This window comes from Pelophylax lessonae, assembly GCF_965119305.1.
Source record: "Pelophylax lessonae genome assembly, chromosome: 2".
NCBI lineage: Eukaryota > Metazoa > Chordata > Amphibia > Anura > Ranidae > Pelophylax > Pelophylax lessonae.
Genome location: NC_138769.1, coordinates 110178237 through 110195176, shown reverse-complemented (window position 1 = coordinate 110195176; position 16940 = coordinate 110178237). Strand labels below are relative to the sequence as shown.

Sequence of the window (16940 nt, the reverse complement as noted above, 5' to 3'; positions counted from 1 at the left end):
AGGAAAAAAAGGGAACGTTTACTCACCATACCGAACCGACAGGCACCCTCTCTTCACAATACCCTCTCCACCGGGGTGGGGGTTTGTGGACGCCTCGACTCTCTGGTCCTGGCGTCCAAGCGAGCTTTTAACTCGCAAAGACAGTCCCTTTACTGGGACTCCGTCGCGGCCGACTCAGCGCACTGGTCTGCACGCGCTTTTAGGCAGAAACCGGGGTGACCACTGGATCTCACATCCAGCCCGTCGCCCGGCCCCGCATACTTACTTGAATATGTCGCGGCCGACCAAGCGCAATGCCTGGTCTGCACGCGCTCGTAGGCCGGCTGGGGTGACCACAAGTGTCGCCCAGTCCGGCATTTTTGCTTGAAGATCTCACAGGAAAAAAACACTGGAGAAAACTAACTGATTCCCTGTAGCAGAGAGAGGGAGGATATACCCTCAGGGACTGCCCCCTAGGGTGGAGCCAGAACGTTTTGTCATTCTGCCTAGTCCTACTCCTGCGGAGACAACATAACCCAGCTCTTGAGAATCAAGAAGACTACGTCTGTCAATGAGCGATAGAGAAAAGGGGTCCACAGCTTCCAGTAAGCGCATGCACATCTTGGGTGTCCTGGTGGAGGTTTTAGTTCCATATTATAAGCGAATCCTTTGATACACAACATCTGAATATCTGCTGCCATTCATGGACTAATTTATGGACACTTAAACTTGAGTGACTGTATCACTTATTATTTCTTCACCTAACTATTGGATTTATTGTTTGCAATATTTCATCTTACAGTTTGCTGATTTGCTCTACATAGTGGTTTTGGTTTAGCGCAATCGTTTATTTAGGAATAAGTACCCATTTTCAAAGACGGTGACTGTACCTGCTTCTATTTTTTGTTGTGATGTACTTAACTCAATAAGCCCCCGTTCACACTAAGGCGAACTGTGAGGCGACCTGGTCGCCTCCCATAGGGAAGCTGCGGACCCGTTCTAATAGGAGCGACACAAGTCACTCCGACTTAGAAAAAGGGTCCGGAGCTTCTTTGGGGCGACCAGGAGGCGACCGCCATAGACTTCAATGTTATGAAGTCCGTGGCGGCCCCTCGGAGGTCGCGGTGCGAAGTAGCGTCGCCCCTATGTGAACGGGGGCTAAAACATTTGTTTGTTTTTAAAAATAAATATTGTAGTATTGCACAGGAAAGGTAATACTACACAGGAATATAAGCCAGTCTTAGGTGTAGCTTTGGGATATCTTTATTGTTTTTCTGTTTCTCCTTACAAAGTCAGATGGCAAAGATCAATAGCCAAAGATAATACAGAGCATCCGGAAAGTATTCACAGCGCTGCGCTTTTTCCATATTTTGCCTTATTCCAAAATGGGTTAAATGCATTATTTTTCTCAAAATTCTACAAACAAGACCCCATAGTGACAACATAAGAGGTTTGTTTAAAACCTTTGCAAACTTAATAAAAAATAAAAAAAAAATCACATGAATATAAGTATTCACAGCCTTTGCCAAGACTCAAAATTGAGCTCAGGTGCATCCTGTTTCTACTGATCATCCTGGAGATGTTTCTACAACTCCATTGGAGTCCACTTGTGATAAACTAGAAAGTTCAAATTCAAGGTCTGTAGACCCAAGACAGCATTGTACTTAGGGCACAGATCTGGGGAAGGGTACAGAAAAATGTCTGCAGAATTAAAGATCCCAATGAGCACAGTGGCCTCCATCATGGAAGATGATTGAAACCACCAGGACTCTTACAAGAGCAGGCCACCCGGTTAAACTAAGCGATTGGGGGAGAAGGACCTTAGTCAGGGAGATGACTAGGGACCCAATGGTCACTCTGACAGAGCTCCAGCATTTCTCTATGGAGAGAGGAGAACCTTCCAGAAGAACAACCATCTCTGCAGACCTCCATCAATCAGGCCTGTATGGTAGAGTGGGCAGACGGAAGTCACTCTTTAGTAACAGGCACATGACAGCCCACAGTGAGTTTGCCAAAAGGCACCTGAAGGACTCAGACCATGATAAACAAAATTCTCTAGTCTGATGAAACAAAGATTGAACTCTTTGGCCTGAATGGCAAGCGTCATGTCTGGAGGAAACCAGGCACTCCTCATCACCTGGCCAATACCATCCCTACAGTGCAGCATGGTGTTGGCAGCATTATGCTGTGGGGATGTTTTTCAAACGGCAGGAACTGGGAGAATAGGCAGGATCGAGGGAAAAATGAATGCAGCAATGTAAAGAGACATCCTTGATGAAAGCCTGCTCCAGAGCGCTCTGGACCTCACACTGGGGCGAAGGTTCAACTTCCAACAGGACAATGACCCTAAGCACACAGCCAAGGTAACAAAATAATGGCTACAGGACACCTCTGTGAATGTTTTTGAGTGGCCCAGCCAGAGCCCAGATTTGAACCCGATTGAACATCTCTGGAGAAATCTGAAAATGGCTGTACACTAGAGCTGCACGATTAATCGTATGAAAATCGCGATCTCGATTCACCCCCCCTGACGATCTAAACCTGACATATGCTCGATTCTTTGCATAGCTGAGGGAGCAGAGAAAACAGCTGTGGAAAACTCCCAGTAACTATAAACAAAATGATTACATTGTATCTTTTCCTTCCCTCTGCCAGGGAGAAAGGAAGTTTAACCTCTTAAAGACTAGACCTTTTTCTGACACTTGTTGCTTGCAAGTTAAAATCATTTTTTTTTGCTAGAAAAGTACTTAGAACCCCCAAACATTTTATATATTTTTTTAGCAGAGACCCTACAGAATAAAATGGCGATTGTTGTAATATTTTATGTCACACTGTATTTGCGCAGCAGTCTTTCAAACGCAATTAATAAACTTTAATGAATAAAAAAAAACGTAACAGTAAAGTTATCCCAATTTTTTTTTGTTACACAGAGAATCGTGAGAGAATCGTGATCTTTATTCCAAGCTAAAAAATCGTGATTCTCATTTTGGCCAGAATCGTGCAGCTCTACTGTACACTGACGCTCCCCATCCAACCTGATAGAGCTTGCGATGTCCTGCTAAGAAAAATTAAAAAAAAAAAAAAAAAAAATGCCCAAAAATAGTTGTGCCAAGCTTGTAGCAACATACTCAAAAAGACAGGATGCTGAAATTGGTGCCAAAGGTGCTTCAACAAAGTATTAAGCAAAGGCTGTGAATACTTATGTACATGGGATTTTTTTCAGTTTTAAATTTGAATACATTTGCAAAGATTTTAAACAAACTTCTTTTATGTTGTCATTATGGGGGATTGTTTGAATTTTGAGGAAAATAATGAATGTATTTACCCATTAGAATAAGACTAACATTATAAAATGTGGAAAAAGTAAAGCGCTGTGAATACTTTCCGGATGAACTGTAGATTCTTATTAGCACTCGGAGAAGTAAGTTATCCCTTATTAGATACAGTAGGTCTGCCCATGGTTTTTAATGAGACCCTGCCTGGCTTAAACTCAAGTATGCTGTGCTCCCTCTTTATCTAACCCACAGTGTTCTAATAAACCATTGTCACACATTTGAAGTGACTCAGAGGTAAAGACTGTGTTGAAACTGGAAAATCAGACCATTGATAGAAAGTGTGAAACATTGTTTTTCTCCTAAACACAGTTGCACAGATAGCACATGCATTTTAAAGGATCAGCTGACAACACTGACATCTCTCCAGGAGGAATAACAGGCTGCAGGATGGGAAATTCTAACGAAGCCAACTGAGCATACTGCATGACATCTGCTGAGGTCTGACAGAATGTTTGATAGTGGCTCACAAAATGTCAGAAGAGTTAGCTCACATGTCCAACTAAAATAGGCTACAGATGCATCTTGACAACTTTTAATTCTGCTCTATGACACCTTTGACCATTGTATGCATTTACTTATTTGGGAAAACAAGAGCCCCATGTAGCATAACAAAATACAGCCTATTCAAAAACACAATAACTACTAAAATGCTGGGCATAAAAGTAAACACAACTTTTCAGAACCAGAACTATTGCATGCCTATTTACGGCTCCTGTTTTTTTTTATTTCTTTTCTATCAAAAAAAAAAGGGGCTTATACTTACTTGCTTTGTGCAAAGATACTGCACAGAGCAGCCCCTTACCGCATCTCCTGGGGTCCCCTGCCCTTGTTGTCTGCTCCATCTCCAATAGCATGCCATGTGCTATAGGGACACCAATGCAGGGAGCTCCTGAGCCAGGCTGGATAGGACTCACAGTAGCTGGAGCCATAGGCTCTCAGTCTGTCCTGTGAAAACAGGAAGAGAGACCAGCGCTGCTACAGACAGGCACGGCGCTGGATTGAGACAGGGCTAGGATGAGTATTTAGAGAGAGTGCAGGGGAAGGAACAGCAAGTGAAAGGCTTTTACCTTAAAGCCGAACTAAACTTCCATCGATTGTTTGTACCTACAGTGGGGATCGAAAGTTTGGGTACCCCAGGTAAAAATTTGTATTAATGTGCATAAAGAAGCCAAGGAAAGATGGAAAAATCTCCAAAAGGCATCAAATTACAGATTAGACATTTTTATAATATGTCAACAAAAGTTAGGATTTTATTTCCATCATTTACACTTTCAAAAAACCAGGAAAACAAAAAATGGCGTCTGCAAAAGTTTGGGCACCCTGCAGAGTTAATATCTTGTACTGCCCCCTTTGGCATGTATCACAGCTTGTTAACGCTTTTTGTAGCCAGCCAAGAGTCTTTCAATTCCTGTTTGAGGTATCTTTGCCCATTCTTCCTTACAAAAGTCTTCCAGTTCTTTGAGATTTCTGGGCTTTCTGTCACGCACTGCTCTTTTAAGTTCTATCCATAGATTTTCAATTATGTCAGGAGATTGTGAAGGCCAAGGCAAAACCTTCAGTTTACGCCTCTTGATGTAATCCCCCGTGGATTTCGAGGTGTGTTTAGGATCATTATCCATTTGTAGAAGCCATCCTCTCTTTAACTTCAGATTTTTCACAGATGGCATCAAGTTACCATCCAAAATTTGCTGAAATTTTATTGAATACGCTTTTCCTTCTACTCGTGAGATGTTCCCTGTGCCACTGGCTGCAATACAACCCCAAAGCATGATTGATCCACCCCCATGCTTAACCACTTGCCTACACAGTGCACTTTCACCCCCTTCCTGCCCAGACCGATTTTCAGCATTCAGCGCTCTCACAATTTGACTGAGAATTACTCAGTCATGCAACACTGTACCCATACAAAAATTGTGTCCTTTTTTTCACACAAATAGAGCTTTCTTTTGATGGTATTTGATCAATACTGGGTTTTTTATTTTTTGTGCTATAAATAAAAAAAGACTGAAAATATCGTGAAAAAACGCATTTTTCTTTGTTTCTGTCATAAAATTTTGCAAATTAGTCATTTTTCTTCACAAATTTTGGACAAAATTTATACTGCTACTTACCTTTGGTAAAAATAACCCAAGTAAGTGTATATTATTTGGTCTTTGTGAAAGTTCTAGAGTCCACAAGCTATGGTGCGATTTATTGAAAATTGATCACACCTGATGTACTGAAGGCCTATCTCATTTCTTGAGACACTAAAAAGTCAGGAAAGTACAAATACCCCCCAAATGACCCCTTTTTGGAAAATAGACATTCCAAGGTATTTAATAAGGGGCATGGTGAGTTTTTTGAAGTTGTAGTTTTTTCCCACAATGCTTTGCAAAATGAAGATTTTTTTTTTTTTTTTTTTTTTTTTTTTACAAATTGCCGTATTAACAGGTTATTTCTCTCACACAGCACATGTATACTTGCAACTACACCCCAAAACACATTCTACTACTCCTCCTGAGTATGGCAATACCACATGTGTGAGACTTTTTCACAGCCTGACCACATACAGAGGCCTAACATCCAAGTAGCAGCGTCCGGCATTCTAGGAGCATAAATTACACATATAATTTCCTGACAACCTATCGCACTTTTGAAGGCCCTGGAGCACCAGGACAATGGAAACCCCCATAAAATGACCCCATTTTGGAAAGCAAACAGCCCAACGTATAATTTTTGAGGCATAATGAGTCTTTTGAATATGTCATTTTTTTCCACAAGTTTTTGGAAAATGTGGAAAGAAAATGAAAACACATTTTTTTTTACACAAAGCTGTCCATTTATGCAATATGTCTAACACATAGCATGTACATAGCAAAAATTGCACCCCAAAATACATTCTGCTATTCCTCCTGAGTATGGCGATACCACATGTGTAACACTTTTTCACAGCCTGGCCACATACATAGGCCTAACATCCAAGTAGCGCTTTACACAAAGTTGTCCATTTATCCACTTTAAGACTGGGCCTATTTTTGACACTTGGTGTTTACAAGCTAAAATCATTTGTTTTGCTAGAAAACTACTTGGAACCCCCAAACATTATATATTTTTTTTTAGCAGAGACCCTAGAGAATAAAATGGAGATCGTTGCAATATTTTTTATCACACCATATTTGCGCAGCAGTCTTCCAAATGCGATTTTTTTGAAAAAAATTCACTTTTTTGAACTAAAAAATAAGAAAACAGTAAATTTAGCCCAATTTTTTTCCATAATGTGAAAGATAATGTTACGCCGAGTAATTAGATACCCAACATGTCATGCTTCAAAATTGCGCATGCTCACAGAATGGCGCCAAACATTGGTACTTAAAAATCCCCATAGGCAACATTTTAAACATTTCTGCAGGTTACTAGCTTAGAGTTACAGAGGAGGTCTAGGGCTCAAATTATTGCTCTCGCTCTAACGATCGCGGCAATACCTCACATGTATGGTTTGAACACCGTTTACATATGTGGGCGGGACTTGCGTATGCGTTTGCTTCTGCGCGCGAGCTAACGGGGACAGGGCGCTTTCATTTTTTTTTTTTCCTATTTATTTTATTTATTATTATTTTTTTTTTTTTTACACAGTTTAAAAAAAAAAAATGTTTTGATCATTTTTATTCCTATTACAACCGGTTATTTAAACCGGTTGCTAGGCAACGTCTTTTGGACGTAGCTCCGGTCCTCCAAGACCATAGAGTTGAGTGAGGGCCATCTTGCCCTCACTCGACTTCCTGTCTCTGAGGATCCGGGACCGGATAGTTTTCCCCGCTGCCGGCGGGTCCGGTAAGCTGGGAAAACGTCTGGGACGCGGCAGGAGGGGGCACCTCTTCCCCTGCACCGTAAGGGTAATTCCACGGCGAATCCGCCACTGGGACCACCCTTATCTGAAAGCCGACCGCCCGCCGTTTCAAAAAATACCGGGGTTATGGGGGCTATCTGCTGCCATAACCCCAGTATTTAGCTTTTAATGGCCGACGCATATAGTCGTTAGGCGGTCAGTAAGTGATTGCATGTATATGGCAAACAGGTAACGATGACTGATGGGGTGACAGGTGACGATGACTGATGGGGTGACAGGTGACGATGACTGATGGGGTGACAGGTGACGATGACTGATGGGGTGACAGGTGACAATGACTGATGGGGTGACAGGTGACGATTGATGAGGTGACAAGTGACGATGATTGATGGGGTGACAGATGACAATCACTGACGGGGTGACATGTGACGATGATTGATGGGGTGACATGTGACTATCACTGATGGGGTGTCAAGTGACGATGATTGATAGGGTGACAGATGACGATGACTGATGGGGTGACAGGTGACGATGACTGATGGGGTGACCGCTGACAGGCGATGGTGCACGGCGGTACTGATGGCAGTCTCTGGTGACCGGTGAACTTTAGGCAACGTTCACATGTGAGCGTAGCGATCGCGGGCAGAATCACTGGAATTCTGCCCGTGATCCAGAAATCATTGCAAATTGCGGGACGCCTGTGCGTTGCCCGTGATTTGCAATAGCACCCCAAACGCTGTGCGATGTTGCTGCGATTTCCGCCTGCCGAATCAAGGTAACATCACGCAAACAACGCATGACGCCCCAAAGAAGCTCTTGTACCTTTTATGGGCGTCATGCGATGTTTGCGCGATGTTACCGCGATTCGGCAGGTGGAAATGGCGGCAACATCGCACAGCGTTTGGGGTGCTATTGCAAAAAACGGGCAACGCACAGGCGTCCCGCAATTTGCAATGATTTCTGGATCACGGGCAGAATCGCAGTGATTCTGCCCGCGATCGCTACGCTCACATGTGAACGTTGCCTAAAGTTCACCGGTCACCAGAGACTGCCATCAGTACCGCCGTGCACCATCGCCCGTCACCTGTCACCCATCAATCACCGTCACCTGTCACCCCATCAGTCATCGTCACCTGTCACCCCATCAGTGATCGTCACATGTCACCCCATCAATCATCGTCACATGTCACATTTCCGGATCGCGGGCAGAATCGCGGTGACTCTGCCCGCGATCGCTGCGCTCACATGTGAACGTTATGGGTGTCAATTTCTGGGCATTGATGAGGTGACTGTTGGGTGACAGGTGACATTGGGGGGGGCTGAGGACTGTGTGTGGGGACCTTTATTGGTGTGATTTTTACTTTTACAGGTGTACAGAGCAGTAACTCACTGTTTCTAGCTCTTCTCTCCTCACACTGGAAACTGTATGAGGGGAGAAGAGCTAGTAACAGTCAGTTACTGCTCTTTGTTTACATTTTGTGATCGGCTGTGAATGGATTCACAGCCGATCACATAGTAAACAGTCACTGTCAGTGACTGTTTACTACTGCCGGTGACAGCTGTGTTCCTACGGAACACAGTGCCACCGACATGACCGCGCTGCGCGCTCCCGATCGCGCATGCGCGGTCATCTCCCGGGCGCCTCCATTGTGATCGGCTGTGTCATTGGAACACAGCCGATCACGTGGGAAACAGCCACGCCTATTGGCTGTTTCCCCCCTGCCGGTGACCGGCTGTGTCCCGGGGACACGCCGACACCGGCAGTGCACGGCGGCGCGCCCGCGATCGCGCGCCTGCCCTGCATTTCCTGCGGACGTCATATGACGTCTTCCCAGGATAATAGCCGCACCGTCCCGCCGTCATATGACGGCGGGCGGGCGGTAAGTGGTTAACAGTTGGACAGAGGTTCTTTTCATTAAATTCTGTGCCCCTTCTTCTGCAAACGTACTTTTGCTCATTCCGGCCAAAAAGTTCACAATTTTAACTTCACCGGTCCACAGAACTTGTTTCCAAAATGCATCAGGCTTGTCTATATGTTCATTTGCAAAGTTCAAACGCTGATTTTTGTGGTGAGGATGTAGAAGAGGTTTTCTTCTGATGACTCTTCCATGAAGACCATATTTGTACAAGTATCTCTTTATAGTGGAATAGTGTACCACAACTCCAGTGTCTGCCAGATCTTTCTGGAGGGATCGTGCAGTCAAACGTGGGTTTTAAATTGTTTTTCTCACAATCCTGCGAGCTGTTCTGTGATATTTTTCTTGGTCTTCCAGATCTTGCTTTAACTTCCACTGTTCCTGATGATGCCATTTCTTAATTACATTCCGAACAGAAAATATTGACATCTGAAAACGCTTTACTATCTTCTTATAGCCTTCTCCAGCTTTGTGAGTGTCAACTATTTTCAGTTTCAGTTTTCTAGACAACTGCTTAGAAGATCCCATGGTGCTGATTGTTGGAGCAAGGTCAGATGAGTCTGGGCATTTAAAACCTTTGAGATTGACATCACCTGGTCTTCCCAGACGATGCTTGAGAACAATTCATGACACTGGCAGGTCTCAGCCTTGCAAAGGGGGCAGTGCATGCTATAAATTCTGCAGGGTGCCCAAACTTTTGCAGATGCCATTTTTTGTTTTCTGTAATTTTGAAAGTGTCAATGATGGAAATAAAATCTAACTTTTGTTGACAAATTATAAGAATCTCTAATCTGTAATTTGATGCCTTTTGGAGAATTTTCCATCGTTCCTTGGCTTCTTTATGCACATTAATACAAATTTTTACCTGGGGTGCCCAAACTTTCGATCCCCACTGTATAGGTAAGTCTATAATAAGGCTCACCTTTAGGTACTGTAAATATCTCCTAAATGTGCACCATTAAGAAGATATTTACTGTATATACAGCGAAGGACATCGTCATATGCGCTGTGAAGGAACGGCCACCTGTGTCGTTTCTTCAGAACCCTGTGCCGCAACCAGCAGCTCCCGCGCGCATGCGCAGGAATGACTTTTATGTGGCTCTGGCCAGTCACACAGCCAGAGTCTGCGGACCTGGAAGGAAGATTGGTGAAGATGGATGCAGCCTCCAGCTGTGACAACAACGGCTTCGTTTGCAGGCAAGTTTCACATAGTGCTAGTATGCAATGCACATTATGCCTTTACTTTGCAGGTCAGAAAAAAAAAAAAAAAAGGCAGTGCTTTACTTCCCCTTCTATGCAGGGGTAATGTATTAAAGGGGTTATAAGTCTCAGACATGAAAAATGAACAAAGCACATCCCTGTATAGTGAGCGCTTGTCTCGATCTAGAGCACTAAGTTTAATTTCCGTCTGCTATTTGTAGGAGTCACTTCTGAGGAGTTTTCCTGACACCAAGAGAAAAAAATAGTGACGGGGAGGGCACAGCCTGTGATTTACAGCCCCAACTCTGAAACCTGTGTGCTGGGGGGGTGTCGCTTCCCTCCAATCAGTTCTCAAAGCTCTCCTCACTGATGTAACCTGCTTTTCAGCGCTGAGAGAGTCTGTGAAAATTATGCACTTTAGTTACACAGGTACAACTCATGTATTGGATTGGTTTCATCTCTTAGACTATATGCTCTTAAGAGCAGGGCCCTCTGATTCCAACTGTATTAAGGTGTTTTGTATTTGTACTGTCTACCCTCAAGTTGTAAAGCGCTGCGTAAACTGACGGCGCTATATAAATCCTATATATTAATAATAATCTCTGTGTATCACCTGAGGCCAGTCACTTCACTGGGTATATGTAAGGGTTTACAACCATTTTAAAAGGTAAAAAAAAAAAAAAATCATCTAAACTTCTACTATTAAGTTACCCAAGAAGAGACCGCTCTACATGCCAAGCTCTGACATGACTTGGCCAGCACCGTACAAGACAGGGCACCGCCACTGGATAGTTGAATAAAAACACTATGATGGTTAATATCAAACTGCTATAATTATTAACAAACCATTTTAAACAAAAATTCAGAAGTTGATCAGCTGTAAAGATATTTCGGTGCAGAGCCATATCTTGCAACATTCGGCTAGTTTCCTGCATACCAATCTCCTCTCAATCAATCATTCTCATTAAGCCCCCGTTCACACTGGGGCGACGCTACTTCGCGCCGCGACCTCGGAGCGGCCGCCACGGACTTCATAACATTGAAGTCTATGGCGGTCGCCTCCTGGTCGCCCCAAAGAAGCTCCGGACCCTTTTTCTGAGTCGGAGCGACTTGTGTCGCTCCTATCAGAACGGGTCCGCAGCTTCCCTATGGGAGGCGACCTGTGAGGCGACCAGGTCGCCCCAGTGTGAACGGGGGCTTAGAAGTTCAAATCAGAAGCAAAACTATAAATAAAAAATATAAATAAGGATGTAAAACCACATGGCATTGAGGCTCGGTTCACACTATTGCGATGCGGGAAGGCTGCGAATTCGCAGACTGTTCCCGCATCGCACACGCACCCCCGGCAGTTCACACTGCCATATGCGATCCGCTGGGGGTGTCAATGTCATCTTAACGACACCCCCAGTTTGATCGCATATCGCAGTGCGATCGTGCAGTTCGCACAGGATCGGATCGCACAAGTGTGAACCGCTGTGCGATCCGATCCTGATGCGGCAGCAAAAATGCCTCCTGTGCGTCTTTGCTGCGGGTGCGGTGCGAATTTAGCCATACAAACTGTATGGCTAAACTCGCACCGCACAGCTGATCGCATGTCATGTCGGAGCAGTGCGTTCCGACATGACATGCGAACCCGGCACACGCAGTAGTGTGAACCGGGTCTGAAAAAGAAAGCATTGGGTGATGAGGAAAAGCACTAACAACATAAAATGTATGACAATGGATAGAATGGATCCAGGAAGAAAAACCTGTACATGGCATTGGCATATAATTATTGTAATTCTGCAACTCTATATACAGACCTTGTAAATATTCCTGTGTAAACCTCTTTCTTGTGTCGTGAACTAGCTTCTCCTTTTCCTGCAGAAGATAAATTGTCATAATGTTAATACGCATGTTATATACACGACAGAAAAAGCAAAACGTCTTACAACACAAAGTATAATTCACACTGCAATGTATATAACGCCTACACATCAAATCACCAAACTAGGATTGACAGAACAAGCAGCAAAAGTCAATACTACAGGGGTGCAGTACTGCAACCTATCTGCTAGGAAAGTGAGGTGAACACAGCCAGAGTGGGGTGCAGGTTGGTTGCCTGAAATTATGGCAATAGCTGAGGTGCCCCACTATATTGTGAACTTACATGTGGTAAAGAGGAAGGGGTGGATGCCAATGTGGGAAACCCTTGGGCTACCACTGTAATGGGCCATACACACTATAAGATTTTCTGAAGACTTTGTCCTTTAGACTTACCAAAACCATATAATATGAGGTCAAACCTAAACACTTTCAATTTGCACTACATAGAAAAGGTAAATCTGAAGGAAAAGGTCTTCAGAAAATCTTATAGTGTGTATGGCCCTTTCATTTGTAAGTCATATTGTCTGCCAACTGGATTCAAGGCTAGGTTCACACTGCTACAATCTGATTTTGATCCAATTTTCAGTGCGATTACGTAGAGCAACGTGGATGCTACTTTGAATCCCACCATAGTACAGTAACCTTTTCCAAAATTACACAGTGCTGAGTCTCATTGATGTGAATGGATTTTCAACTATCATGCGATTCTGTGTGACTCGGCGAATCTGAAATCACACTAGTGAGAACAGAGGCAGGGCCGTAGAAGGTCCTTAAACCATCAGCAGGACCAGTATCTGCTCCTTTGTGCAAGGAGGAACAGGATGAGCACTGCCAGAGCCCTACAAAATTACCTCAAGCAGGCCACTGGTGTGAATGTCTCTGACCAAACAATAAGAAACAGACTTCAAGGGGGTGGCTTGAGAGCCCAACGTCCTCTTTTGGGCACTGTGCTCACTGCGTGGCACCATGGAGCTTGATTGGCATTTGCCATTGAACACCAGAATTGGCAGGTCTGCTACTGGTGCCCTGTGCTTTTCACAGATGAGAGCAGGTTCACCCTGAGCACATGTGACGGACATGAAAGGGTCTGGAGAACATTATTCTGCCTGTAACATCATTCAGCATGACTGGTTTGATGGTGGGTCAGTGATGGAGAGAAGCACAGACCTCTACAGGCTAGACAATGGCACCTAATGAGGTTGAGGGATTGTAAGAGGTGCATGAAAGTCAGCCAGCCCCCAGTCTGATGTACTCACCCTCCAGTCTGTCACCAACCAAATAAAACCTGTCTCTTGGTACAAAGAACAGGGGTTTAGTTGACACACATTTGCAAACGCATGTGAAAGCTGCAGAGCCACTTCACGGCACCCTGTTATATCTGCAGTCCTACACTCTTAATTTAGTGTCCTCACACTGGAGGCACATGGCCGCTAATGGGTGGATGGGGAACAGGTGAGAGGGAGACAGCCCAACCTCCCCCAACCCATCCTCATCCACGACTGGCTGTTGTCTCAGACTCAAATAATTAGGTTGGCACCTTGACTGCCATTAGGTATCAGGATGAAATCCGTGGACCCATTGTCAGACCCTATGCTGGTGTAGTTGGTTCCTCCTGGTGCATGACAATGCCCAGCTTCTCGTGGCGGGAGTATGCAGCCAGTTCCTGGAGAATGATGGAATTTATACCACTGAATGGCCCCCACACTCTCCTGACCTAAATCCAATAGAACACCTCTGGGACATTATGTTTCAGTCCATTCGACGCCGCCAGGTTGCACCTCAGTCTATTCAGGAGCTCAGTGATGCCCTGGTCCAGAGCTGGGAGGAAATACCCCAGGACATCCGTCGTCTCATTAGGAGCATGCCCCGATATTGTCAGGCATGCATACAAGCACGTGGGGGCCATACAAACTACTGAGTACCATTTTGAGTTGCTGCAATGAAATTTCAGCAAAATTGACTAGCCTGCTGCATCATTTTTTCACTTTGATTTTCGGGGTGTCTTTGAATTCAGCCGTCTGTAGGTTCATCCTTTTTATTTCCATCAAAATGATATGCCATTCTTTTTTTCCTAACACATTACCCAGTCCATATCAGTATAGATATCCAGCATGATAGTTTTCCCCCATTGAGATCTGATGTGTTTCCAGAGTGTTCCTTTAATTTTTTTGAGCAGTGTACCAGCAGATTGTAAAGTGTATGGTCAGCTTTAGGGCCCGATTGTATTTAGGGGCAGTAAAATTAAACAGTTGAGTTTTACTACCCCCCCCCCCCCCAACCATAAACTGCAAAGGCAGCTCGACAGAGGCTGTATACATGCTGTGTATGCAATACTTCTATTTGTGGTACAGCAAAAATTAAGGGGCACACTGCAACCGTGGGCCAAACACCAGGCTTGTGGTTGAGACGGGTATTCTCCTTGAAAAACAACAACAGTCATTCAGGAGGCAGTGACATCGCCTCCTGAATGCCGTCAGCTGCACCACTCTCTGAAATGTAATCCACTGCAGATTGCTTTCTAGAAAGCAGCACAGGTGCAAACTAAGCTGGACATCACTAGTAAGTGTCATTTTCCACATGCAACATTGTACCAGAAATCTGTAACGGCTGCAAATCTCTGTTTGCTCTAGTGATTTTCAATTGGCTGAAGATTTGCATGGCTACTAAAGCTGCAGACTTTTTCAACCAAGTTAGTCACTCAATGACAGCTACAAATCGCTACAATAACTGCTGTATAGACTTTCCCTGGACCGAGTCATTTATTCCTAGGGAAAAAAAAAACACGCCAATGACAGCGATTCTGTAACGGCTTTAAAAAAAGTGTGATATCTCCTTAGGGCAAAAAAAATAAAAAAACGCCAGGTGAAAAAAAAAAAAAAATTTAGCTTAGATTTTATAAAAGTATATCATTTAAAAAATAAAAACGAATACTAACTAAATCTATTACTGATCTCTATTTTGCTGTATGTCTGCCATAAAGTAGTTTCAGATAATATGAAAAAAAAATTTCCAGAGGATATGACAGTCAGCTCTGTGAAAATGTTCTCAGTACGCTGTCCCCAGTGATCCTGCCTGTACTCCATTGTCCTTGAACTGTCATGCGGTGACATTTCACAATGCGATCACAAGACTCCACAATAAGGCACTTTATATCGCACTGGATCTATCTGAGGCATTTCCAAAACGTTATCCACCTGTTACTGACCAGACCAAGGCATCGACTATGTTATCAAAACACTGGTTTACTTTTCTTTTTTTTTTTTGAGCTTGAAACACTATTTACATGTGACACAATCCCAGTGTAATATCATTAACCACAACCATTTAAGAAATATTTTTTATGGGGTTTCCTTTCTCTAACAGTCAGGCACATGTTGATACAATAAAAAAATAATAATAAAAAAAAAAAAACATTGGTTGGATACAATAAAAAAAAAAATAATAATAATAAAAAAAAAAAAACACATTGGAATTGAGGATCGCCGCACTTTTCTTAGCATAGCAGAGTAGGTCTACACCAAAGAAAGGAACTCTGTTTCCCATGATGCAACAGGGGTAGCCAATAAATTGCTCTGTGTAAGTTTTGCTGTCAGTTAGCACATTGTACAGAGAAGAGAGGGCACAAACATAACATTTCTTGGGACACTACATGCAAATATATCCACCAGGTCTTCAACTATATAATGTAGGCCTGGATGATCAGGAAGGTAAGTAGACTGCCTTTATGAACAGCTCTCAGGAAGGAGGAAAATACTGCCCAGCATAATGTTAAAAATAGCACAAGAGCGATAAGGGTTAAAAGGACTTATTTTAAAGTGGAACTTCACTGAAAAACAAAAGTTCTGCTGCCCCCTTTCCTCCTCCCTAACTCCTCTGTTAATAATGAAACCCCCCCCCCTTTTTTTTTGGGGGGGGGGGGGGGTGGCGCGCGTCTTACCTACTGTAGCTTCGACAAACATGGATTTAATGGAAGATTCTCCTTAGGAGATTGAATGTTTCTAATCTCGTTATTACCGTGTTTCCCCAAAAGTAAGCTGATTATCGGGGCGCGCTCGTGTGACCCACCAAAACTCTCCTCCTCCTCCCGGCTGACGTCAATGGCCCCTGCTCCTGCAGTGCTCAGAACAGGGCTGACATCAGCGAGGATCCCGGCATCTCCCCCTGCAGTCCTCGGAACAGGGCTGACATTAGCGAGGATCCCAGCATCTCCCCCTGCGGTGCTCGGAGCAGGGCTGACATCAGCAAGGATCCCGGGATCTCCCCCTGCAGTGCTCGGAACAGGGCTGACATCAGCGAGGATCCCGGCATCTCCCCCTTCAGTGCTCGGAACAGGGCTGACATCAGCGAGGATCCCAGCATCTCCCCCTGCAGTGCTCGGAGCAGGGCTGACATCAGCGAGGATCCCGTCATCTCCCCCTGCAGTGCTCGGAGCAGGGCTGACATCAGCGAGGATCCCGGCATCTCCCCCTGCAGTGCTCGGAACAGGGCTGACATCAGCGAGGATCCTGGCATCTCCCCCTGCAGTGCTCGGAACAGGGCTGACATCAGCGAGGATCCCGGCATCTCCTCCTGCAGTGCTCGGAACAGGGCTGACATCAGCGGGGATCCCGGCATCTCCCCCTGCAGTGCTCGGAACAGGGCTGACATCAGCGGGGATCCCGGCATCTCCCCCTGCAGTGCTCGGAGCAGGGCTGACATCAGCGGGGATCCCGGCATCTCCCCCTGCAGTGCTCGGAACAGGGCTGACATCAGCGGGGATCCCGGCATCTCCCCCTGCAGTGCTCAGAGCAGGGCTGACATCAATGGGGATCCCGGCAT

General features: G+C 44.7%; 1 protein-coding gene across 1 annotated transcript in view; it reads right to left on the bottom strand.

The window, feature by feature from the left end:
• The window catches only part of MOSPD2 (motile sperm domain containing 2), a 279719-nt gene that overhangs the window by 205293 nt on the left and 57486 nt on the right, over positions 1-16940 (bottom strand). The window contains exon 2 of the mRNA XM_082246726.1: positions 12059-12116. Within this exon, the coding sequence (XP_082102852.1) occupies positions 12059-12116 (58 nt within the window). The remainder of the gene's footprint in view (positions 1-12058; positions 12117-16940) is intronic.